Source organism: Cervus elaphus, chromosome 20, assembly GCF_910594005.1.
Source record: "Cervus elaphus chromosome 20, mCerEla1.1, whole genome shotgun sequence".
Taxonomy (NCBI): domain Eukaryota; kingdom Metazoa; phylum Chordata; class Mammalia; order Artiodactyla; family Cervidae; genus Cervus; species Cervus elaphus.
Window position 1 is genome coordinate 73,390,693 of NC_057834.1, and position 26,812 is coordinate 73,417,504.

Below are 26,812 nucleotides of genomic sequence, written 5' to 3' on the forward strand. Positions count from 1 at the left end.
GGAAAATTCAGCAGTGGCCACAGGACTGGAAAAGGTCAGGTTTCATTCCAATCCCTAAGAAAGGCACAAAGGCAGTGCCAAGGAATGCCCAAACTACCGCACAATTGCACTCACCTCACATGCTAGCAAAGTAATGCTCAAAATTCTCCAATCCAGGCTTCAACAGTACGTGAACTGTGAACTTCCAGATGTTCAAGCTGGTTTTAGAAAAGGCAGAGGAACCAGAGATCAAATTGTCAACATCTGTTGGATAATCGAAAAAGCAAGAAAGTTCCAGAAAAACATCTACTTCTGCTTTATTGACTATGCCAAAGCCTTTGACTGTGTGGATCACAACAAACTGTGGAAAATTCTGAAAGAGATGGAAATACCAGAACACCTGACCTGCCTCCTGAAAAATCTGTATGCAGGTCAGGAAGCAACAGTTAGAACTGGACATGGGACAACAGACTGGTTTCAAATTGGGAAAGGAGTACATCAAGGCTGTATATTGTCACCCTGCTCAGTTAACTTCTATGCAGAGTACATCATGGGAAACGCTGGGCTGGATGAAGCACAAGCTGGAATCAAGATTGCTGGGAGAAATAGCAATAACCTCGGATATGCGAATGACCACACTTAAGGTAGAAAGTGAAGAAGAGCTAAAGAGCCTCTTGATGAAAGTGAAAGAGGAGAGTGAAAAAGTTAGCTTAATGCTCAACATTCAGAAAACTAAGATCATGTCATCTGGTCCCATCACTTCATGGCAAATACATGGGGAAACAATGGAAACAGTGGCAGACTTTATTTTTGGTGGCTCCAAAATCACTGCAGATGGTGACTGCAGCCACGAAATTAAGACACTTGCTCCTTGGGAGAAAAGTTATAACCAACCTAGACAGCATATTAAAAAGCAGAGACATTACTTTGCCGACAAAGGTCCGTCTAGTCAAGGCTGTGGTTTTTCCAGTAGTCATGTACGTATGTGAGAGTTGGACTATAAAGAAACCTGAGTGCGGAAGAATTGATGCTTCTGAACGTGGCATTGGAGAAGACTCTTGAGAGTCCCTCGGACTGCAAGGAGATCCAACCAGTCCACCCTAAAGGAAATCAGTCCTGAATATTCATTGGAAGGACTGATGTTGAAGCTGAAACTCCGATACTTTGGCCACCTGATTCGAAGAACTGACTCATTTGGAAATACCCTGATGCTGGGAAAGATTGAAGGCAGGAGGAGAAGGGGACGACAGACTGTGAGATGGTTGGATGGCATTGGATCACCGACTCAATGGACATGAGTTTGTGTAAACTCCGGGAGTTGGTGGACAGGGAGGCCTGGCGGGCTGCAGTCCATGGGGTCGCAAAGAGTCAGACACGACTGAGCGACTGAATTGATTGAACTGAAGACTGCATTCTTCTCTAAATCATTTTTTCAATTTTATCATTGGTTTTAGCTATAGTTTCTGATATTTAAAAAAATGTATTATTATTTATTATTCCCATATGCTTAAAATTTCAATTTAGGCTTTTTCTTTGACTCAAGAATTAAAAGAATATTTTATATTTTCCAGGTAGATTTTTTTGTTAATTTCAAATTTTTTATCATATTGTGACTGGAGAATACTGCTTTCTGCTATGTCTATTTAGTGGAATGTGTAGAGCGTTTGGTCTAATTTTGTAGATGTTCTATGGCCATTTGGAAAAGTCTGTTCTCAGGGCAATTAGATGTACCTTATTAGCCAGATTATTGAGTTCTTCTGTGTCTTTTTTTGTAAACGTTTTTTATCTGTCATGGGCTAAGAAAAGTGAAATAGGGTCTCCTACTTCTAATGCTTTTCTCTTTATTTCTTTTTCTATTTCTTATAGATTTCATGTAATGAATTTTAACGTTACTTGATTTACTTTATAGAAATTCGGGAAGGGGGAGGACTGTGAGGGAGAGGATTTATGTATACATACAGCTGATTCACTTCACTGTACAGCAGAGACCAACAGCATTGTAAATCAGTTTTATACTCCAATTAAAGTATTAGTACTGTAATGTCATCATTGTGAATTATATGTTTTAACATTCTAAAAATGCTAACATTTTCTTTTTTGCCTTATTTAATGCTCCCTCACTTAAAGAGGGGGATTCAACCTCATCTGGTATAAGATTGTAGCTTAATTTTTTTCTTTGTGTTCGGCTGGTGTACCTGTACCATCTTTTATTTTTCAACTTTTTTGATACTGTCTGTTCTCTGAAGATATTTTTCTTACAATAGGTAAGCTGATCCCATTGACATTTACGGGTATGTCTTAGTTCTGTATCACATTTTATGACTACTTTTTGTTTTTAAGGATTGATTTGGTTTGTATCTTTCTCTAGAGGGTATATATTTGTTTTATGCTTTTGTTCCTTTTGATAATTTAGGAAGGTTTGTATTCTGATTTTAGCTCTTCTAGTGGTTAGCCTTATACTATAACTTTTAAAAATATATTTTATTCTCTATTGCTTTAGGCCACATCTATTTATTCCCCACTACAAGCAGTGACAAAATTATTATACTTCTATTCATCACATCTCCTTTACCTCATTTTAATGAATACATTATTATTATTAGTTCTTCAAATTATCATCTCTATACTTTTGAATATACTCTGTCTCTATTATTTGATTTATAATAAATAAATAATATCTTTTGACCTTGCATAGTAAAGATAAGGAAATCAACATCCTTTTGCCATCTCTCATCTTCTTACATCTCCCCTTCTTGGTATTGTTAATTGTATTACATTTACTGGTATAGTTTATAATATTAACATTCTGAACAATATACAGTAGTGATTAAGAGAATGAGCTCTGAACCAGACTGCTTAGGTTGAAATCTTGGCTTTATCATTTTGTAGCTTGAGCAAGTTACTTGATAGCTGTTTCTGTTTCCTTATTTTTATAATGGTTGTAACAATAGGTTCTACCTCACAAGGCTGTTGTCATAATAAAAGTGTAGCACTGGAACAGTGCCTGATACATGGTAAGCATCTAGTAACTATGCAATACTGTGTTAACAGTTATTATGAAATAGATTCTCAGGGTGGTTTTCACCCCAGTCCTACATTCAACTGGCTTCCATGCGCAGTTTCTGTATTCATCTCTTGGTTGCCTCAAGTTCATTCTCTAATAGTTCTTCAGGAGATGCTAATGGGAATTGTATCTTCTGATCCTTAACATATTCAAAAATATTTGATGCCTTTTACTTGAAAGAAAGTTTGGCTATGGAAAATAAGAAGAGCTATTATTGAGCACTTATTAAAATCACAGGTGATCCATCCTCATTAAATGATTATAGCTCTTAATAGTGCTATAAGTCAAGCAGTAGTTACATCTCCTTTTACAGAAGAGAAAATTAGGACACAAGAAGATCATACTTCTTTCTCAAACTTTACTGGCACTGCACTACCTTTGAAGATAGCTGTTGAGAAATCTGAGTCCAATCTGATTTATTTTCCCTTAAAAATTCTTGATCTTTTGCCTGTTTGCTCAAAGTCCAGTAAAATTCAGTGGGATATGTCACAGGGGTCATTCTGTGTCAGTTTCCTTGGGACACTGTGAGTCCTTTCAATCTGTATATTAAAGATTTCTTTCACTTATATGAAGTTCTGTTGAATTCTACCTTGATTATTTTTTTATTTTCTGTGTATTCTGTTCTTCCATATATGAACATGCTGGATATCCTTTGTCTTCTATATCTATAATTTTATCTCAAATTCTTTTTAGTTCTTTTTAAATTTCTGTCTTATTTTGATCACTTTTCTCAACCTAGCCCTCATAAGTCTTCCTGTGTTGTTATTTTTGTCTTCACCCCCCTTTTACCCATTCATACTATGTCTTTAATTTCTGTATTTTTTTTTTCTTTTTCTTCCTTTCTGAGTTCTGTTTACTTCATTTAAATTCAGTTCTTTTGTCTCATCATCATGTCTCCTGCTTTGAGGTCTTAAACTATTTCATTAAGTCTTTTGAATTCATAGCAATATGTTTGCTGTGCTTCATGGCAGTATTTTTCTGGAAAAAATTTTTGTTTGAGATGTCCTCTTCCTATTCCTTTCTTCCTTTTCCTTATAGATTTGCTATATAGATCTCCAGCTTGTTTTGAGTATTACTCATTACTGAATTAAAGGAGTTCTTCAACCAGCTATTTGCAGGAAGCAACTGAGGCAGTGAAATGAGCGAGGGGTGAAACTCCTGTGGCCCAGAATTTGTGTGTGTGTGTATGTGTGTGTGTAAGAGAAAAAGAAAAGGTGAGACAGAGAGACGGAGACACACATATTGCTTTAGCCTGTCTCCTCAGCAACTACAGAGATGCTCATAATATAGTCTCTCCCAACCCTTATTTTATTTACAGACTGCCTCCAACATAGATAAGATTTTTAAGGATTTTATTAATCAGTGCTGCCTTGCCCTGATGGCTCAGAGGCAAAGAATCTGCCTCCAATGCAGGAGACGTGGGTTTGATCCCTGGGTCAGGAAGATCCCCTGGAGAAGGGAATGGCAACCTGCTCCAGTATTCTTGCCTGAGAAATTCCATGGACAGAGGAGCCTGGAAGGCTGCAGGGTTGCAAAGAGCAGGGCACGACTCAACACACACACACACACACTGCCTTGCCCTGCTACTTCATGATGCCAAATAAAACTTTCATTGCAAACCAGAGAGATGAGTCTGGCCCTCAAGTATACCACGTAGTCAGTGCTCTCCCAGCTTTGAGAAGTGAGGTCACAGCAGGTATTTAATCTCAGCATCCTTCTGTACTCTGGTGTGATTCTTACTGTATTTGGCAGGCCATCCTTATTTATTATGCCTTAGGGTTACATTGGTACCTTATCTTGTCAAAGGATTTGGTTTCTTTTTTCTTTTTTTTTGGTCGCAACACACGGCTTGTAGAATCTTATAGTTCCTTGACCAGGGATTGAACCCAGGCCTATGACAGTGAGAGCAGAGTCCTAACCACTGGATGACAAGGGAATTCCCATCTGTTTTTTTTTTTTTTTTCTTGTTTTGGGGCAATATCAAGGAGACAAGTTGACAGAAGTGCCTTGTTATTTTAAAAATATTTTGGTATTTTAAACTTTATTTTTTAATTCATTTTAAAATAGAGCCATTTTTAAAAATAGACTGCCCATCTCCTCATAGGCAGTAGGTACCATACCACCTCAGGCCATGCTAAGTGGGGAAAAAATGACTTCAAATTTCTGTGCACACCCGAGTCACAATAAGATCTCTCATAGTTACGTAACTAGTAAGGAGCAGAGCTTGGATTCAAATCCAAGTCTGTCCATATCCAAAGCCTGAATTATTTTTATCACAGAACTTTCTCTTAGAGAATGTAAATATTTCTTTATGGTGTCTTTACTATGTTTCTTCTTTTTTAATTTTAATTTTATTGGCGTATAGTTGGTTTATAATACTGTGTTAGTTTCAAGTGTACGGCAGAGTGGTTCAGTTCTACATATGCGTATATTCATTCTTTTGGATTCTTTTCTTTATAGGGTATCACAGAATCCCGAATAGAGTTCACTGTGCTATATAGTGTTCCTTGTTGGTTATCTGTCTTATATGCAATAGTGCGTGTGTGTTCACTTCATCCTTCTGATTCATCCCTGCCTCTCATTTACCCTTTGGTGACCCTAAGTTTGTTTTTGATATCTGTAAGGCTGTTTCTGTTTTGTAAAAAAGTTCATTTGTATCATTTCTTTTTGATCCCACATGTAAATGATACCATATGGTATTTGTCTTTCTCTGACGTAATTCACTTAGTGTGATAATCTCTAGATCCATCCATGTTGCTGCAAATGGCATTATTTCATTGTTTTTTTATGGCTGAGTAATATTCCACTGTATATAGGCCACATCTTCTTTATTCTTTCCTTTGTCAATAGACATTTAGGTTGTTTTCATATCTTGGCTGTTGTGAATAGTGCTGCAGTGAACACTAGGGTGTACGTATCTTCTTGGATTACGGTTTTCTCCTGATATGTGCCTAGGAGTGGGATTGCTGGATCATATGGTAGCCCTATGTCAGTTTTTTAAAGAACCTCCATACTGTTCTCTGTTGTGATATACCAGCATCAACAGTGTGGGAGGCTTTCCTTTTCTCCACATTCTTTCCAGTATTTATTGTTTGTTACTTTTGGATGATGGCCATTCTCAGTGGTGTGAGGTGATAACTCTTTGTAGTTTTGATTTGCATTTCTCTGGTAATTAGTGATGTTGAGCATCTTTTCATGTGCTTTTCAGCCATCTTTATGTCTTCTTTGAAGAAACATCTATTGTGATCTTCTGCCCATTTTTTCATTGGGTTGTTTTTATTTTGACATAAAGCTGCATGAGCTGTTTGTATGTTTTGGAGATTAATCCTATGTTGATTGTTTCATTTGAAAATATTTTAATATGTTTCTTTTTGTGAACATTTTTCTATTAACTACTTTTTTATTTCCTGGTTTTTAGTGTGACAAATACAAGACCGGAGTTATTGATGGGCCTGCATGTAATAGCCTTTGTGTTACAGAAACTCTTTACTTTGGAAAATGCTTATCCACCAAGCCCAACAATCAGGTATGGACATTATGAATTAACATTCCAGATTTACGGTGCTATCTGATTTTACCTTAAACTACTTATTAAAAGAACTGTTGAACTGGAACTTTAGGATATTTTAATCAATTCAATTGTATAGGCGTTGACTCACTCATCTAACAGGTATTTATTAACCCCCTAGTCCCAGCATATTCCATACACTTATTTTAGTTGTTAGGAAAACAGGGGTGATTAAGGTAGATAAGATTATTTCCCTATGGGTCTCACGTTATCCCAGAGGGATAAGGAACATAAACAGTTGGTAGATAAGTAAATAAGTAAAGTAATTACAGAATGTGGTATGTTTTATATAGGATATACACAGGGTGAGTTGATGAAATATACTCATTCCTTTTATAGAAATTTAAAGTAGATTTTAAGTCTATAATACTAGCCATGTTTAAGAAGTTTTCTGAAATAAAGTCCAATATTTGAGTATCTGCTGTTTGCTAAGTACTGCTAAGGCATTGGGAGAGACCATGGGGAACAAGACAGACAAACCTCTGGCCTCATATGCCTTATGTTTCATGTAAAAGAAGACAGATGATAAAGAGTCAATAAAGAAATAAGGTCATTTCATGGATTCCCTGGTGGTACAGTAGATACGAATTGGCCTGCCCATGCAGAGGACACGGGTTCAATCTCTGGTCCAGGAAGATTCCACATGCCACAGAGGAACGAAGCCCACGCGCCACAACAGCTGAGCCCTGGAGCCTAAACTGCTGAGCCCGCGTGCTTTAACTACTGAAGCCTATGCACCTAGAGCCTGTGCTGTGCAACACAAGAGGCCAGCAAAATGAAAAGCACGTGCACCACAGCTAAGAGTAGCCCCCACTCACTGCAACTAGAGACAGCCCATGCACGTCCATGAGGACCCGGCACAACCAATAAACAAATAAAATAGAACATCAAAAAAATAAGATCGTTTCGGACAGTGATAAGGGCTATGAAGAAAATAAAATGAGGTCATGGCTTAGAGAATAACCTGTGAGGGAAGAGGGATCTACTGTAGGTAGGAAATTAGGGAAGGTCAGCATAAGGTGACCTCTTGGCTGAGACTTGAATGATGTGAAGGAATGAGCTGTATGAAGATCATTGAGAGTACAGTCCAGGCAAAACCAGTAGCAAGTGAAGGAGGTCATGAAACAGGAATAATGGTGGTAGGTTCAAAGAACAGAGAGAAGACCTGCATAGATGGGATATAGAGATTGAGGCAGTAGGTGGTTGGAGAAGCAGGCCAGCTTATAAGAAGCGTAGCAGACAATGAAAAGGGCTTTGGACTTTATTCTGATTGAATTAGAGGGTTTGAAGCAGAGGAGTGAGTAATAGTATTACTAATTAACATGGTCATATTTATTTTTTACGTATAAGCAACAGTAGACTGCCTGGGTTCACAGGCTAGTTTGCCACCATTGTATTCCCTTCAGCATACTGCTTCGCTTCTCTCTGCTTCAGTTTATCTATCAGTGAAGTCAGGGTAATAATGTTATCTACTGCATAGGGTTGTTATAGGGAGTAAGATAATCAAATAAATTAATAGATCGTAGCATAATGTAAAGCACCATATATTGTTAGATTGTTAAATAGCTAGATAGTTAATAATGACTAATTCTGGGAAGTAGGGAAATGGATGTTGAACTTTTCATCTTCCTGTGTAATTTGACTTTAAAAAAGATTATAGCTATAAATACTTACATTGAGATAAGATCTCAAATAAACAATTGAACTTTACATTGTAAGGAATTATAGAATAAACTAAATCTAAACCTTGCCGAAGGAAGGAAATAATACAGATTACAGCAGAGATCAAGGAAATAGAAAATAGAGAAACAATAAAATCAATGAAAACAAAAGTTGATCATTTGAAAAGGTCAACAAATTTGACAAACTTTTAGTTAGATGGACTAAGAAACAATGAGAGAAGATCAAATTATGAAAATCAGAAATGAAGCAAAGACATTACTATCAGTTCTACATAGAAAAAAAGGATTATGTGAGAATACAAGGAACAGTTGTACAGCAACAAGTTGGATAATCTAGATGAAATGGGCAGATTCTTCCTAGAAACACAAAACCTACTAAGAAATAGAAAATCTGCATAGACTAACAGGGAGAGCGAATCAGTAATCAAGTCCCCCAACAAGGAAGGCCCTGGACATCTGGGTTTCTCTCATGAATTCTAATAAACATTTAAAAAACTAACACCAATCCTTCTTAACTTTTGATGGCTCAACAATGAAAATTGATCAATGTAACACATGACATTAACATAACAAAGGGGGAAAAGGAACACCATAATTAATGCAGAAAAAGCATTTGACAAAACTCACAATAAAAACACTCAACAAACTAGGAATAAAAGGCAACTACTTCAACATAGTAAAAACCCTTGTGTGAAAAACCTACAGCTAACATCATGCTCAGTGGTGAAAGACTGAAAACTTTTCCCCTAAGATCAAGAAGAAGGCAAGGATGCCTAGTTTCACCAATTTTGTTCAATATAGTACTGGAAATTTTGGCAAGATCAATTAGAGATAAAAGACATATAAATTTGAAAGGAAAAAGTAAAATTATCTCTTGATAGATGATATGATCTTATTTGTAGAAAAACCTAAAAATTCCACAAGATTATTAGAGCTAATAAATGAATTCAAAGTCAACCCACAAAAATCTGTTGCATTTCTATACAGTAACAATGAGGACAGATATATAGACTAAAGGAATATAATAGCCCAGGAATAAACCCTCACATATACAGTCATATAATTTTTGACAAGGGTGCTAAGACCATTCAGTAGGGAAAGAGCTCTTTTTTTTTAACAAATAGTACTGGGAAATCTGGATATACATATGCAAAAGAATGAAGTTGGACCCTTACCTAACACCATAGGCAAAATTCAAGTCAAAATAGATCAAAGATCTAAAGGTAAGAATTAAAACTATGAACCTCTTAGATGAAATATTAGGTAAAAGCTTTGTGACATTGGGTTTGGCAATGATTTCTTCCACAGTCAACAAAAGAAAAAATAGACAAATTGTACTTCATAAGAATTTTTAAACCTTGTGCATCAAAGGTCTGTATCAGTAGAGTAAAAAAGAAACAGAATGGGAGAAAGTATCTGCAAATCACATATCTGATAGGGGATTAATATCCAGAATATATAGAGGGCTCCTAAAACTCCACAACAACAACTGAAAAAACCCAGCTGTATTAAACCCAGCTGGACTTCCCTGGTCCAGTGGTTGAGAATCCTCCTTCATGCAGGGGACGTGGCTTCCATCCCTGTTCAGGGAACTAAGATCCCACAGGTCTCGGAGCAAATAAGCCCATGCACCACAGCTAGAGAGCCGTGTGCCAGACCTGGAGAAAGCCCACCCATGCGCTCCTAGGAAGACCCAGAGCAGCCAAAATTAAAAAAAAAAAAAAAAGTCAAAGAATTTGAATAGACATTTCTCCAAAAAAAGATATACATATATCCAATGAGTACATGAAAAGATGCTCAACATCACTGATTATTAGGGAAATGCAAATCAAAACTACACTAAGGGAAATTCCCTGGCCACCCAGTGGTTAGGACACGGTGCTGTCACTGCCGGGGCCTCAGTCAGTCCCTGGCTGGGGAACTAAGATCCCACATGCCACGCAATGGCCAAAAAGAAAAAGATACCACCTCACACCCATCACAATGGCTACTGTTAAAAAAAAAAAACAAAAAACAGGTGTTGGCAGTAATGTAAAAAAACTAGAACCCACTATTGCTGGGACTTTATTTTTTTTTTTTTTATTGCTGGGACTTTAAAATAGTAGAGCCACTGAAGAAAACAGGTTGGCAGTTCCTGAAAACATTAGAAGTAACATGACCTTATGATTCAGCAATTCCACTTCTGGGTATATATGTAAAAGAATTGAAATCAGGACCTCAAAGATATATTTGTAGATCCATAGTCATAATTATTCACAATAGCTAAAACATGGAAGCAACCCAAGTGCCCATTGATGTATGAATGGAAACGCAAAATATTATAGTATTATTCAGCATTAAAAAAGATGGAAATTCTGACACTTGCTACAATTTGGTAAACCCTGAGGACATTATAAGCTTGTTAGAAAAGGACACTTACATAAGATACTAAGAGTGAGTAGCCTGAATCAGAGACAGACAGTAGACTGGTGGATGGCAGGGCTGAGGAAGGGGGCAAACAGGGAGTTATTGTTTAATGGATAGTTTCAATTTTAGAAAATGAAGAGTTCTGGAGACAGATGATGGTGATTGTAGCACAAGTTCATGAAATCTAATACCACGGAACTGTATGTTAAACATGGTTAAGATGGTAAATGTTCTATTTTTTATATTTTAGCATGATTTAAAAACTGGGAAAAAAAAACCTGGAAAACAATAAAATTGATCATGGTAAAAATATACATATATATTTAGGTATGCAATATTTTTTTTTTTTTTTAAACATTTATTTATTTGGCTATCTCCAGGTCTCTGTTGTGGCACGTGGGATCTAGTTCCCTGACCAGGGATAGAACCCAGGTCCTCTGCATTGGGAGCTGGGTATCTTACCCACTGGACCACTAGGGAAGTCCCTGCAATATTTTTTAATTAGGAAAATTAAGGGAAAAAAGCTTTGAAGTATGATTTCATATTTGCAATTCAGAAAGAAAATCAGCTCAGTGTCGATGTTTTGTTGCTCGTTTGTGGTTTTTTAGAGGTGTTGGTGGTTTAGTCCCTAAGTCGTGTCCGAATCTTGTGGCCCCATGGACTGTGGCCCACCAGGCTCCTCTGTCCATGGGATTATCCTGGCAAGAATACTGGATTGGATTGCATTTCTTTCTTCAGGGGATCTTCCCGTCTCAGGGATCAAACCTGTGTCTCCTGCATTGAAGGCAGTCTCCTGCATTGCAGGTGAATTCTTTACTGCTGAGCCACCAGGAAAGCCCCTTTTTTAAGAGGAGGAGGACACTAAAAATATCATGTAGATTAGATGAGGTTTTCTACTCTGCCTAAAGCGTAATTTGTCATTCTTTTCACAGATATATTTAGGGATTTGGGATAATCTACCAGGTGTTGTGAAGTGTCAGATGGAACAAGCACTTCATCTTGATTTTGGTACAGAATTGGAACCAAGAAAAGAAATAGTGCTATTTGATAAGCCAACTAGGGGAACTACTGTCCAGAAATTCAAAGAAATGGTGTACAGTCTCTTTAAAGTAAGTATATGCATTCATATGTTGCTGGTATGATGTGGTTCTCTTCTAGAAGCTGGCAGGATCTCATCATAAGCCATAAAAATGCTGCTATTCTTTGACCTATATCAAGGACGCTATCTTGAGGAAATAATTCAAAGGAAAAAAAAAAAGAAAAAAGGAGGGTGTTTACTTTAACATTACTTATTATAGCTAAAAATGTCCAGATGTGAGAGTTCATTAAATAGATGGGCTGCTCTATAGCTTGACATTATAATGGGTACACTGGTTTTAAAAAGGTGAAATAAAATTAGTAGACCCAGATTTTTTTTTTAAAGAATTAAATAGAAATATTAAAAGATGAAAATAACACTTCTGAAAAGAATATTTTCTCATTTCCATTGCACTCATATTCTCACTCAAAATCTTTTTCTTTGGACAGTTTATACTTTTAGACTGTTTTGTGCCAGGGAACATTCACAAGGAAATACTTTTTAACCTTTACTATTGGAACAATATACTTGAATGAAATGTAAAACAATTACAAAATAAGAGATAGTAATTTGTAGTTGACCTTTATAACTTTGGATATGGGCAACTTACACTGCAATTTTCCAAGTATGAACAAGGCCAAGAATAATTAAATTAATGGCTTGATTAACTATCTACAGGGTTTAAGGAGATTATGGGAGTTATGGTGGTCATTTCTTAACAGACAAATATACTTAGCAAAGTGGGTTTTACTGCAAGTACCTAAAGCATAGTTTTGACTTGACAAATATTATAAATATCTGGGAATGTATTAAATCTCCTATGGGTATTCAGTAGCAAGGTTATTACTTAGCAGGGTAATCATCCCCATAAAGGAAGTTAGTATGTATGTTACACATGGGATACTCATTTTTCATACCTTCTGTGTAATTAGCCAAGTTCTTATCTTTACAGGCAAAGTTGGGTGACCAAGGGAACCTCTCTGAACTGGTTAACCTCATCTTGACAGTAGCTGACGGAGACAAAGATGGCCAGGTTTCCTTGGGGGAAGCAAAGTCAGCATGGGCACTTCTTCAATTAAATGAATTTCTTCTTATGGTGATACTTCAAGATAAAGAACACACCCCCAAATTAATGGGATTCTGTGGTGATCTCTATGTGATGGAAAGCGTTGAATATACCTCTCTTTATGGAATAAGCCTTCCCTGGGTTATTGAACTTTTTATACCATCTGGGTTCAGAAGAAGCATGGATCAGTTGTTCACACCATCATGGCCTAGAAAGGCTAAAATAGCCATAGGACTTTTAGAATTTGTGGAAGATGTTTTCCATGGCCCATATGGAAACTTCCTCATGTGTGATACTAGTGCCAAAAACCTAGGATATAATGATAAATATGACTTGAAAATGGTGGACATGAGAAAAATTGTGCCAGAGACAAACCTGAAAGAACTTATAAAGGATCGTCACTGTGAGTCTGATCTGGACTGTGTCTATGGCACGGATTGTCGAACTAGCTGTGATCAGAGTACAATGAAGTGTACTTCAGAAGTGATACAACCAAACTTGGCAAAAGCCTGTCAGTTACTCAAAGACTACCTACTGCGTGGTGCTCCAAGTGAAATTCGTGAGGAATTAGAAAAGCAGCTGTATTCTTGTATTGCTCTCAAAGTCACAGCAAATCAAATGGAAATGGAACATTCTTTGATACTAAATAACCTAAAAACATTACTGTGGAAGAAAATTTCCTACACAAATGACTCTTAGTTCATTTGGACATTGTGACCATTTTAAGAAACTTAGCACTTCAAAAGAAAACTATTCATCATTTTTTCTACATGGCTTGATTCAAACCCTTGTGTTAACAAAACTCCTTTCCCCTGGTCCTAAGGAAGCCATCATCTTAAAATACATGTTGACTGCTGAAGGCAGGAGTTACAGGATCAAAAGGTCCAAAAAATTTTATTCCTGTCCTTTTAGAAACTCTTGGTACACTTCCTAGTACATCCACTGTGTAACTATTTTGACTAATGACTTAAAATATAATACTGTGAAAAGCCTCATTCCATAAACATCAACAGTGAAGAGTATTTTGTAGATTTGTTAGCCAAATATCAGTGCTGGAAATTGTGTCTGCATTGAAGCTGCTATTTAAAAAAGAAAATTTATAAATTTACTAATGTCTTAGCATGGTAAAGTTTGCACATTAACAGGAATTAAGACTGCAAAGCAGGTAAATTAAAATTATTCCTTTATAAACAGGTGTTGGGTTACTAGCATGGTTTCTTGTATTATACACTTAATCCATTTATATATCAAATTTTACGTGGCTTCAGAATGTTGAGTGGCCCTTACCCACTTGAAACCCATCAGGAAGATTCTTTCTGGCAATATGTAACTAACTGCCAATTTCAGAGGCTGAATATGGATGAGCTTTCATCATCCTAGATTTAAAGCATCTGTATCTTAGTAACCAGCCACTGGTCCTTCAAAAGGCGCATCTTTAGGCCACAGACCCAACAGTTCCACATATCTTGAATCTGAGCTATTCAGAGTGGGACTCCCGAAATCATAGAACTTCCTATTAATAACTGTTTTCAAACATTATTCCCTGCTGGCCAAAGAGCTGTTTCTTAAGAGGCATGTAAATTTACCCATCTAACACTCTGTCATATAAATTTGACATACAAGGGTTGATATGTGCTCTTTTGTTTATTCAGATCTGGCATGTGCCTTTCAACTCTATAAAAAGAAACATCTCTTGTGAGAAAGACCCAGTATTTTCTGCTCATAGCCTTTCACCTGGTTAAAATGAATATGTTAAAATTATATGACCTTCATGGGACAGCTTCCTCTGAAAAAGCCATGAATTAACATCAGTTTTTCTTACTTTAAAATTGTAAACTTTGAAGGTACTTTTTCTTCCCACTTATCATGTGGTTACAATAAATGAATTGAAGAAATACTTCTGGTGGAAGGTTTGTCTGTTGCTTGCCAGACTTGAATTAACTCCTGTCAGGAGGAACTGATGCCCAAGAAGCAGATATGAACCTTCAGGCAATATGTAAGCCCTGGGAAAAGCTATGCTTGTTTCTGGAAGGAAAATACTGGCTATGTCAGGTGCTTTCCAAAGTCCCATTAACAAGAGCTTAACACAAACAGCTGCTTATTCAATAAGTTTATTATTGTCTTATCTGAAAAATCTTGATAGAAAATTGTGGTTTGGTTTAACTCTCGGCAGCTCGTTCCTGAGCTCTAAGGAAGCTTGCCTTCTTCTGAGCTACCCGATCTTTCTTCTGGGCAAGTGACATTTTGGGACGGTTCCACCTAGGAAACAAAAAGAAAAGAAAGGGATGTAATTTTCATAGTTAAAGAGCACAGAAAATATTTAACTTTGAAAAAGACAGACTTTAAAAGTCAAACAATCCAATTCTCAACACATGTACTCATTTATGGTCTTAGTCTAACTTTCCCAAATTCCAATTTCCGTGATATTGTCCTATTACATCACAGGGCCAAAAATCAAGTGAAGATTTAAGTATAATGCTTAGACTCATTATTACTTTCTACTCCAAAGATCAAAATGTGAAAGACTAGTAGAAAGTAATTCTTCTTTAGTTAGCTTATTAAAAGATGCAGTAATTGGGACTTCTCTGGTGGTCCAGTGGTTAAGACTCCAAGTTCCCAACGCAGGGGGCATGGGTTCAATCCCTGGTCAGGGAATTAAAATCCCATGTGCCATGCAACATAGCCCAAAAAAAAAAAAAAAGGCGGGGGGGGGGGGGGGGGGGAGCAGCCAGTGGTTACAATGTACTGGGATAGAATGAGCCACCTCGGTAGCATCCGAGGCTAATACATTTCTATCACCACAATTACTTTAGCAAACCTGGTTCCCCTCACCTCTGCAACATCATGCAGAGCTAGTGATCGAGTTTGCACAACTTCAGAGTCTGAGAGAGATGCAACAAGGCAAGAACCCCTCCAAACCTTTCTTCCCCCCTCCCCTCAAAAAAAGAGATACACACCTCTTCTTTTTAACTTCTTTCTTAGGCTTCTTCTCATACACTGGATTCTCTCGTATCGCAGCATGAGCTTTCTTATACATCTCCTCCATCTGAAACAAAGCAAAGCAAACAGTACTTGGTTTCATTTCATATGCCCTAAACAATAATACGACACACTATTCTACTGCTTGCTCTATTTTGTCCAAGACAGATTCTCAAAAGGAGTTAAACTAAGTCCATGTTGGTATCTGTATGAAAACCACATTTTCTTAAGTCCCAGTTTTTACCACAGGCAATATGACACTATTTACAAAACATAACTTAATCTTCCAAAAAAAAAAAAAAACACAAAAATTTCTGAGCTGTTCAGCTATACTTCTTGAGTCAGGTTCAGAATAAATTGTTCCCGTAGAAACACATACTATGCTCACTTAAAACCATCTAACCTAAATTCTTTCATTCAAGTGCGGATACATGCCAGCATTTAAGAGGTTACAATGAAGAATATGTGGGCCAACAAACAAATGCCAAATACATCTCTGTTCTCCCACATTCCCCATTATTTCTATTTTCCACTGATTTCTGATAGGTCTTTACAAAAGTTATTCCCAGGATCCCATACCAGGGACCTCCTGATCTATCACCACAAATTACCATATCTGGCAGTATCAGGTCTTAGTGGAATCAGAAAGAGGTCTCAATTTCCCTAGAAAATCCTGAAAGGCTATTAGAAACATTACTGAGAATTTTGTTCTAAAATTTAACAAAAAACAATGCTGCAACTCTCTGAATGGTTTCCATACTCCCTAACCCAAGCAAATGACTACCAATCACAAGGAAGATCAAATCATGAAGAATAAAATGCCTGAAACTCAGTAACAATTACCTTCTTCCTTAAGAATGAGTCAAGTTAATCCAGATCTCTACAACTTCTTATTCAATATGAATAACATGCAATTACTACATGCATTTGTATAAAACTCATTAGCCAAGGAAAATAATGCAAAAACTTGAAACAGCACTTGAGACCTCAAATACCTAAATCCCTTTTGAAAGTTAATTTCTCTACTTCTCTTAGCTATTACAGGTCTCTACTGTATTTAACAAATTTAATGATTTCAAATGCAGCCATTTAACAAATCTAACCAACCCAGTTCATTTCTTCCACAAGACCAATTCCAGAGGAAATAAAACGATGTATGTAGATAACACCATGAATTTAGTTTATAAAAAGACCACTTTCTGTTGGAGACACCAGATGTCTGCAGATTTCAGGAGGCACACATAAGCAAAGAGGCCTCTACAGATAAAATGAATGAGCTAACTGTAAAAGGATTAGCCAAAGAATGGTCTGGCTGAAGTATAACATGCATTAAGAAAGCATTAGGAAGCAGACATCTGAAAACACATGTTATGGCTTAGGAAGAAGTTTTACAGGCAAAGCAGAATCAGTCAAAATTAAAAGGTATTTTTAATACTAGGGTGATGTCAATAGTAACATAAAGAAATATACTCATGTGAAAATTAACACACATCTACATTACTAATATAAAACTACCCATTTCCTAGCTCAAAAACTCAGAACTATAGTGTTCATTCAGTCTTAAGACTGTGTACTAAGCATACAAATAACAGTAAGTGATCTTCCCCCCAATTATAATTCTATTTTAAATATAATTTTTAGACATAGGTATACCAAAATACAAACTATGCACCAACAGAAAGAACCTAATAACAATTATTTAACATATAATCTATCAATTTACATACAATTCTATATTTGTAGGTTTTACAATAATCTGTGATTTTGGTGTTCTATATCCTCATTATCAAAACTAGCACTATCATCTTCAATTACTTCAATGTGTTATAAAGATAGCCCTTAGACTCAACTTTAGGGGTGATAAACTTCACAACATTAAACTAACTTTTGAAAACATGGGCCCTTTCACTTCTGCAACATCACACACAACTAGTGACAGACCCATCCCTCTCCTTTTATGTGCATGCCTGAGACACTGAGACAATCAACATGGCACTTACGGCTATGATGAAGAATGAACCCTTTCCCCTATTATCTCAAAAAGAGGGAAGTTTAGTAAGTAGCACCTCATATCAGAGTAGATTATAACTATGACCACATGAATGAATTTAACTATAGAACAGCCAAATGCGTGAGAGCCACCAAATGCTTTAGATGTGGATGCTTGAAGCTTGCCATCCTTAAGCATCTAAAAGATTCCTAAAAGCATGCTGACAAGCCTAGCTCCTCTTCATATCTTTTCTGACTTTTTAACTTGCCCTGGGCCCAATATCCCAACTTCATTTTAAGCCAGAAACAGCTTTTTAAGGTCTGTCTATACTTACGAACATGCCCTTATTCAATTTTAACTGTTAACCTGAAATAAAACTGTATTAACGTATCTACCCAAATAGATAGAAAACCTGGTTCTATAAATTCACCAATACAGGCATTTAAAAGTTTTTTACCATGTCTGGAGTCACGTTGTTCTTTATGTACTGAGAGAACTGCTTCTTGTAAGCGTCCTCGTCTTCTTCAAGCAGGTAACGCATGTAGTCTGCGACGTTCTGACCCATGATGTGCTTTCGGTGTACCTCAGCACTGAATTCTTTGCTTTCTGAATCATAACCAGGGAACCGTTTGGTACTGAAATAAAGTTTCCCATATTTTAGTAATACTGGTTGAAGTAAGTTTACTAGCAGGAATTCATTTTAGTAGCTGCCATCAGTCCCGTCTTGAAACAATTAATTGCATCATATGCAACCAAAGGACCAACTACTGACTGCTCAGTTAGTGGGATATCATCATTCAGCAGCTAATTTCTGAATTCCTGGACAGAAAATCATGCCACAAGCACCTTTAAAAACCATTAAATGAACCAAGGCCACTATAAAGTTAGTTCTCCATATTTCATACACACGTTTCAAAATTACTTTCCTGAAAACCTACAATTACTTAGTGGTGCCTCAGGGCACACGGTAAGTGATTTGTTCCAGATTACATTTAATAGGTGCCTTGCAAGATAACTGGCAAGACACAACCCCCTCCCCCCAAACCCCCTACATTATAGAAATAAGTGCCAGTTAGGTTGTATTTTACTGTTTACCACTCCCCTGCCAAAAAAGGCAAGTGAGGGGGAGGGGAAGTATTGGTGGAATAGAGTTGCTCATTTCTAACCAAAACTTCCCTTGTGGCTCAGCTGGTAAAGAATCCCCCTGCAATTCAAGAGACCTGGGTTCAATCCCTGGGTTGGGAAGATTCCCTGGAGAAAGCAAGGGCTACCCACTGCAGTATTCTGGCCTGGAGAATTCCATGGACTGTATAGTCCACAGGGTGGCAAAGAGTCAGACACGCCTGAGCAACTTTCACTTTACTTCAACCAAAACTTAGCCACATAAAAAGGTAGTGGTTTCAACACTGGCTTCTCCACTTACTGGCTCTAAAACCTTGGACAATTCATTTTACTTCTGAAACCCAGTCTCTTCATTTATAAACCATGTTACAATTTCCTTCCCACCCTGCCAAGTTCCTTTTACACAGTACCCAGCACGTGGCAAGTACACAATGATACTACTATTACTTTCACTGGTTCAGTTTTCTCCAAAGCCCAACTAATTAGAAACAGTGCAGTTTTGGAGTCCAGGAAATGTGGTCTTGAATACTATTATTACCTGTGAGGGATAGACAAGCCTCCATCGACAGCTCCCTTTAGGGCCCCAAAAACTTTATTCCCGGTAGTAGTTCTGGCAAGTCCTGCATCCAAGTAACAGGTGAAGGCACCAGGTTGACCATCGATACTTTCCACATTGTATTCATCTCCGGTCACTTCGACTTGGCCTTCATAAATTTTGTCCATACCAAACCTATTAAGAAGCTATTAACAAAGAAGCCAGTCTAAATGCTTATCAGAATATATTCAAACTCTAAAACACCTCAAAATTCACAACTTTAATAGACAAAAGAATTCTTTCCAATTCACTTTTCTCTTTATCCCAACCTACTTTTAAAGAAATTTCAGACATCCAATTTTAATCACAAGTATAACTATTTAACAAGTTTCTGAACTGGCTACACTGTCCATACTTGATTTTTGTAGCAATCAATTATGACACGGTACTTAAAAGAACATCTTTTTTTCTCTATGAAGGTACTACATTATATTAATTAAGCCACTACTCTGCTAGTACACACCAGGTGGCTATGATTTCACAAGTAGTGCCTTTGCACTAAAATGCTCTCATATAAAACACAGTGTTCCCCATCCAAACATGTTTATAACCAGTGAAGATGTGGGTCCCCAACAATGACACAAGCTTAACAATCCCAATGCAAAACAAGGTCAGTAACCAAGAAAACAAAAACAAGGCAAAAAAACAACTTTCACTTCCTTTCTGTATTATAGGAAATGCTGCCACCCAGAGGCAAAGATTATTAAAACAAAACTGAATACTCCCACCAATGCCTACCCCCACCCCAAAAGCTTAAGGCACTGCTTCTCAAAACTTAGCATGTATATAAATCACGTGAACATCCTATCAAAATATAATTTCTGAAGGTGTGGAGAACACGCTGCATTTTTAACATATGCTGATGCTCACAAAAGCTACACTTCTGAGTAGATCTGTCCAACAACTAGCCACCAACCAGCCACAGCCAGTTATTCATATTTAAGTTAAAAACTTTAGTTATGAGTAGCACTAAAAACATTTCAAGCACTCAATATATGTGGCTAGTGGCTACCACATCAGACAGCATAGATTACAGACATCCATCGCTGTAGAAAATTCTACTTGCCTAGATACACCTAACAGGAAAGAAAACTGGAGAGAAAAAAAGGTTTCCCCAGATTAGAAAGTGTATCTGTTAGAAACAATGTATTTATAAAATTATCTTCTGTGGTATTGCCCTTGTAGACCACCGGGCAACAAGAGGCACTCCTCTGTCCCCATAGTTGAAGGTATCTGATCCATGTATGAACCATCTATGTTGCAGACAACTCCAGTGAGCTAATTCCAAAGTATGCCAACTGAAATAATGTTGTACATACCCTGCGGGCCAGCAGCAGGCCAGTACAATATGCTGCAGCATAATTTGTCAGGCCAACCTTCACACCATATTTTGGGAGTTCGTGAGCATAAGCTGCACAAACTATCATATCTCCTTCTATACGGGCATAAGCAATCTATAAAAAAGGAAAAATGAGGTTAGTAATCTGTTTTCACTGATTACTTGTCCCAAGTATCTTCTTTATCAAAGGACTTAAAAAACAGATACAGACCTGCATCACTTAAGACTTGTCTTTGTTAAACCCACTCACTGTTTCAACTACAGATTTATGGCTTCATCAACTACAGCAGGTAGGTTTGAGTCAAATGCCACAATACAAATGTCTCAAATTACAGTTGGTAATGGACAGGGAAGCCTGGTGTGCTGCAGTCCATGGGGTTGCAGAGTCAGACACGACTGAGAGACTAAACTGAACTAATGAGCAAACTGCTGCTTTCTGAAAATCTTTTTTTTTTTTTTTTTTTCTGAAAATCTTTTACATGGAGACACCTTCATACATATTTACTAAAACTACTTCAAACAATATACAGGAATAAGAACACTTAAAGAGTCTAATATTCACACCCACCTACCTCTTCATAACAAATTATATTATCCTACTGGAATTACAATGGGCAAGAACCTTCTACTAGGTCTTAAATTTATCTTCCCATCCCCCAAAAATAGCACAGAACCATAAATTTCTCTAGCCGCACCCCCCAAAATGAATGGATTAAACTAGGGTAGGATTGCCGAAGAGCTGATCTTCAGAGTATTTTTTTCTTAACAGTACCAATTTTCCAGGTTCCACCTTCTGACCTACTAAAACAACGACTCAGTGAACGTTTTTCAGAGTGCCAGGCACCAAACTAGACGGACCTAATGCATACATTTGTTCTGCTTCCCAAGTATGTCTCTAGCATAGTGAGGGAAGAAGTGGGGTGGAGGTTACCAACTATTATTTAAGTCTAAAATACAACTTACCTGACAAATGATATCTCTGTTCGTTACACGAACAATCATTCTGTATTTAGGTGTGTTGTACTTATTTTTATCTTGGATAACCAATCGCTTCCGAGCATAGTAGTCAGTTTTGCCCTCTGAAAGAAAAAAATAAATTAAAACAGTCCACTCGGCTACAAAGCAGAATCTTCCTACTGAGAATACGAAAACCTGACCATACCTCGCCTTCTTCTGAATTTCACTTGGTATCTCTTGAAGTAGGCCTTGTTCTTGACAACTTTCACAAACCCCTTTAAGATAAAAGAATAAGTTATTAAAACTTTGATAAATGTTTTAGCTTGATACCTTTGACATTTGAGTTAACTTTGTAACAAAGTAACAACTTTGTCACAAGTAACAACCTAAACTTCAGAAGTGAATCCAGAAAGCCATCACTTTCTCAAATCTGAGAAATCAAATCAAATCATTTTTCTTCTATTTCCCATCTATCAAGACTGACAGTCTCAAACAACAAAATAAAAATGAATCAGCGCCAAAATAGGAATGAAAAAACAAACAGGCCAATTTATTATAGTAACCAGATATAAAATGACCACTATTAAAAGTTTTAAACACTCTCCACTTTCATTCCCTCTCTTGGACCCACAACAATCCTTGTGTCCAACTTTTGCTTAAGACAACTATTTTGCAAACGTCAGTCTGTTCTTAATGCTGTCCCATTTCGTGAACCTAATATTTTCCCTCTTTCCACGAACTTTTTCCAAAAACCTAAATTACTTGTCAGGAAACAACTGGCCAGGCACATATTCAGCAATTACTCCCGATCAAAACAACAGTCCCCCACAAGCTACAGCAGCACACCACCCGAAATTTCACTAAAATCTGGTACCAGCGACGGTTTAGAGAAAAAAGCAGGAGAGGCACACCAAACTAAATGGGCTTTCTTTCGGGGCCCAAAGACACCACAGCCTCCAGGTTTTACTGACGGTTTGGGCTTAAAAGCCACTTCTTCGGCCCAGTAACACAGGTTTTCCAAACAACTTGCCGACCCCGACGCTCCCTCGGAAAACCCACCAGTCAGGAGCGGAGCTGGGTCCGAGAAGCCACAGCCCGTCTCCACTCAGTAGTCTGAGACCGACTCCGTGCAATCTTCCCTTCCGGGCCGCCTGCCGCAGCTCCCCTCTGCCAAGCCAGAACTATCCACACCGTTTGTCTACTATACTCACCTCATCCTCAACCCCCTGTCCCAGCTCCCGTCTTCTTCAACCCCTCCCCCCACTAAGCTTGAGCGCCGAGGCAGCCATTAAGGCCACGCTGGGAGCTGCAGCCCGACCACAGCGGAGCCGGCAATCTAACGCCATCCGACTCCTGCGCCGCGCTAAATGGACTCTAGGCGGGCTTTAGGACAAGGAGAGGGAAGCCCCACGCATCTGTAGGCCCAGCAGCGGGATACCCACTCACCATCCTGCGGAACAGAACCCCGATTCCGCGGCTTGTCACAGAGCTGCAGAACCAGCACGGCTCCGTGGGGGAAAAAGGCCGCGGCGCGCGCGCAGGCGCAGTATGTAGCGCCGACGATCACGCCAGCGACGTGTGGAAGAGAGACCAGCCGGTCAGCCGGAGGGCAGTGTGTCTCCCCCTGCTGGTGGGAAGACCGGTGCTGGCCTTCCCCTTCCCCCGACAGACCCTCAGAGCCGCGGAGTCCCACGGCTCCTGACTGGTAATCCGACAGGGAGCGACTGTGAACACTAGCGTGGAGGATTATTAACGGCCTTCACTTTCCTATGCTAGGAAGTTGTTTCATACCAAACCTGTATTACTTTTGTAAGAAAGAAAAAAAAAAGTTAATTAAGTAGAATGAGCACTTCTGCCTGCTCCTTGACTACGCCTCCGAGTCCAGAGCTTGTGCCCCTCACGAAGCCTTGCCTTAGCGCTCCAAGCCTGGGTTAGGGGCCTTCCCGCCGCACCTTCGTACCTGCCTAGCCTACCCTAGATGGTAAACTCCCTGAGGGTAGTAGGCCCTGCTGTTAAATTCCTTTGCTTCTCTAGCACTTAGTCTAATCTGTCTGATACTTGATGAAACTGCAAACAAATCCAAATTGAGAGACATTCTACAAAGTAACTGGTAGGTATCCTTCAAAAATGACAAAATCATGATAGATAAGGAAAAACTAAAGAACTATTCCAGATTGAAACAGACAACTACATCAATGTGCGATTCTAGGCTTCATCCTGGACAAGAAAGGAAAAAAAAAAACAGAAAAAGGAAGGGCTTTTTTTGTTTGTTTGTTTTCTACAAAGAATATTCTCAGAATAGTCAGTGAAATTTGAATGAAATCTGTGGATTAGATGGTGGTAATAGATCAATGTCAATTTCATTCTGATAACCACACTATGGTTATGTATGAGAGTGTTCTTGTTTTTCAAGAAATATACTTTGAACTATTTTGGAGTTCAAAATAGGCATTGTTTCACAACTTACTCTCAAATGATGACAAAAAATAAATTACAAAAAAAATATACATGAAAAGAGAAAGAAAATGAAAAAGCAGATATATTAAAATGTTAAAAATAGGGAACCTGGAAGAAGGATATATGGAAATTTTTTGTACTACTGTTCTTACAACCAATTTTTTATTTTGAAATTATTTCAGAATAAAAACTAAAACATTGTGGGGACTTTCCTGGTGGTCCAGTGGCTAAGACTGTGTTCCCAATGCAGGGCGCCCGGATTCAACCCCTGGTCAAAGAATTAGATCCTACATGCCTCAACTAAAAATTCCTCATGCTGCAACTATTAATAAGAAATCTCGCATGCAACAATGGAGATTGAAAATCCTGCTTGCTGCAACTAAGACCTGGAGGAGCCAAAAAAAAGAGAGAATGTTAGGAATTCCCTGCCGGATCAGTGGTTAGGAAATCCCTGGTTGAGGAACTGAGACCCCCCACAAGCAGCTCATTGTGGTCAAAGGAAAAATAATTAAAAATAAAACATTGATTCCTTTTAAAATAGGAGATATTTCTCTTGTTATTTGAAGTGAAAACAAACTCAGTTTTATCAAATATGTCAAATATTTAAAACAAATAGAAAATAAATCAGCGATTTTTAGTTCTGGTAGAAGATTTAATACCAAAATATGGAAAGTATTCTATGATATCAATCCATGAGGTACTTACTTATTGCCCAAATCATCTAGATCTTTATTGAAACCACCATCAGTTCAGTTCAGTCTCTCAGTCATGTCTGACTCTTTGGGCCTCCATGTACTGCAGCATACCAGGCTTCCCGGTCCATCACCAAATCCCGCAGCATACTCAAACTCATGTCCATTGAGTCAGTGATGCCATCCAACCATCTCATCCTCTGTCGTCCCCTTCTCCTCCTGGCTCCAATCTTTCCCAGCATCAGGGTCTTTTCAAATGAGTCAGTTCTTCAAATCAGGTGGCCAAGGTATTGGAGTTTCAACTTCAGCATCTGTCCTTTCAAAGAATATTCGGGACTGATTTCCTTTAGGAAGGATGGGTTGGATCTCCTTGCAGACCAAGGGACTCTCAAGAGTCTTCTCCAACACCACAGTTCAAAAGCATCAATTCTTCCATCAGCTTTCTTTATAGTCCAGCTCTCACATCCATATACAACTACTGAAAAAACCATAGCTTTGACCAAATGGACCTTTGTTGGCAATGTCTCTACTTTTTAATATACTGTCTAGGTTGGTCATAGATTTTCTTCCAAGGAGCAAGCGTCTTTTAATTTCATGGCTGCAGTCACCATCTGCAGTGATTTTGGAGCCCCGAAAAATAAAGGCTCTCACTGTTTCCATTGTTTCCCCCATCTATTTGCTTTGAAGTGATGGAACCAGATGCCATGATCTTAGTTTTCTGAATGTTGAGTTTTAAGCCAACTTTTTCACTCTCCTCTTTCACTTTCATCAAGAGGCTCTTTAGTTCTTCTTCGCTTTCTGCCATAAGGGTGGTGTCATCTGCATATCTGAGGTTATTAATATTTCTCCAGGGAATCTTGATTTCAGCTTGTGCTTCATCCAGCCCAGCATTTCGCATGATGTACTCTGCATGTAAGTTAAATAAGCAGGGTGACAATATACAGCCTTGACATGCTCCTTTCCCGATTTGAAACCAGTCTGTTGTTCCATGTCCAGTTCTAACTGTTGCTTCTTGACCTGTATATAAATTTCTCAGGAGGCAGCTCAGGTGGTCTGGTATTGAAGAATTTTCCACAGTTTGTTGTGATCCACACAGTCAAAGGCTTTGGCATAGTCAATAAAGCAGAAGTAGATGTTTCTCTGGAACTCTCTTGCTTTTTCGATGATCCAATGGATGTTGGCAATTTGATCTCTGGTTCCTCTGCCTTTTCTAAATCCAGCTTGAACATCTGGAAGTTCACAGTTCACATACTGTTGAAGCCTGGCTTGGAGAATTTTGAGCATTACTTTGCTAGCGTGTGAGATGAGTGCAATTGGGCGGTAGTCTGAGCATTCTTGGGCATTACCTTTCTTAGGGACTGGAATGAAAACCGACCTTTTCCAGTCCTGTGGCCACTGCTGAGTTTTCCAAGTTTGCTGGCATATTGAGTGCAGCACTTCCACAGCATCATCTTTTAGAATTTGAAATAGCTCAACTGGAATTCCATCATCTCCACTAGCTTTGTTTGTAGTGATGCTTCCTAAGGCCCACTTGACTTCACATACCAGGATGTCTGGCTCTGGGTGGGTGATCACACCTTCGTGGTTATCTGGGTCATGAAGATCTTTTTTGTATAGTTCTTCTGTGTGTTCTTGCCACCTCTTCTTAATATCTTCTGCCTCTGTTAGATCCATAGCATTTCTGTCCTTTATTGTGCCCATCTTTTCATGAAATGTTCCCTTGGTGTCTCTAATTTTCTTGAAGAGATCTCTAGTCTTTCTCATTCTATTGTTTTCCTCTATTTCTTTGCACTGATCACTGAAGAAGTTTTTCTTTTCTTTTTTTAAAATTTTGTTTT

At 38.1% G+C, this 26,812-nt stretch overlaps 2 protein-coding genes and 2 non-coding genes across 6 annotated transcripts in view; 1 reads left to right on the forward strand and 3 right to left on the reverse strand.

Annotated features, from left to right (window-relative positions):
* Window positions 1-14,745, forward strand: part of DIPK1A (divergent protein kinase domain 1A) — a 117,578-nt gene extending 102,833 nt beyond the window's left edge. For both annotated transcript variants that reach the window (XM_043875591.1, XM_043875590.1), the window contains 3 exons: window positions 6,462-6,569; window positions 11,632-11,808; window positions 12,730-14,745. In XM_043875591.1, the coding sequence (XP_043731526.1) occupies window positions 6,462-6,569; window positions 11,632-11,808; window positions 12,730-13,542 (1,098 nt within the window). In that variant the 3' untranslated portion in view covers window positions 13,543-14,745. The remainder of the gene's footprint in view (window positions 1-6,461; window positions 6,570-11,631; window positions 11,809-12,729) is intronic.
* A 193-nt stretch (window positions 14,746-14,938) lies between these two features.
* Window positions 14,939-23,399, reverse strand: RPL5 (ribosomal protein L5). 2 transcript variants are annotated; one of them, XM_043875593.1, is made up of 8 exons: window positions 23,272-23,399; window positions 22,031-22,100; window positions 21,832-21,947; window positions 20,849-20,983; window positions 19,473-19,675; window positions 18,270-18,447; window positions 15,801-15,886; window positions 14,939-15,102 (listed from the first exon to the last, which is right to left on the reverse strand). In XM_043875593.1, exons 1-8 carry the CDS (start codon window positions 23,272-23,274, stop codon window positions 15,003-15,005), a joined length of 891 nt encoding a protein of 296 aa, XP_043731528.1. In that variant the 5' UTR covers window positions 23,275-23,399; the 3' UTR covers window positions 14,939-15,002. The 2 variants fall into 2 exon arrangements, with proteins under 2 accessions (XP_043731528.1, XP_043731527.1); XM_043875592.1 differs by having other exon boundaries at window positions 15,801-15,889.
* On the reverse strand, window positions 15,582-15,714 carry LOC122678528. Its single transcript, XR_006336189.1, has one exon. It is a non-coding gene; the product is annotated as a small nucleolar RNA SNORA66 (small nucleolar RNA).
* Window positions 18,519-18,614, reverse strand: LOC122678522. Its single transcript, XR_006336184.1, has one exon. It is a non-coding gene; the product is annotated as a small nucleolar RNA SNORD21 (small nucleolar RNA).
* Window positions 23,400-26,812: the final 3,413 nt, after the last annotated feature.

Excerpts from the sequence above, each read along its gene's own strand:
- RPL5 (XM_043875592.1), bottom strand. Across the intron at positions 19,676-20,848 it reads GCCTGCTGCTGGCCCGCAGG|CTTCTTAATAGGTTTGGTAT; the intron begins GTATGTACAACA and ends CTTTGTTAATAG. Across the intron at positions 15,103-15,800 it reads AAAGAAGTTAAAAAGAAGAG|GTGGAACCGTCCCAAAATGT; the intron begins GTGTGTATCTCT and ends TTTGTTTCCTAG.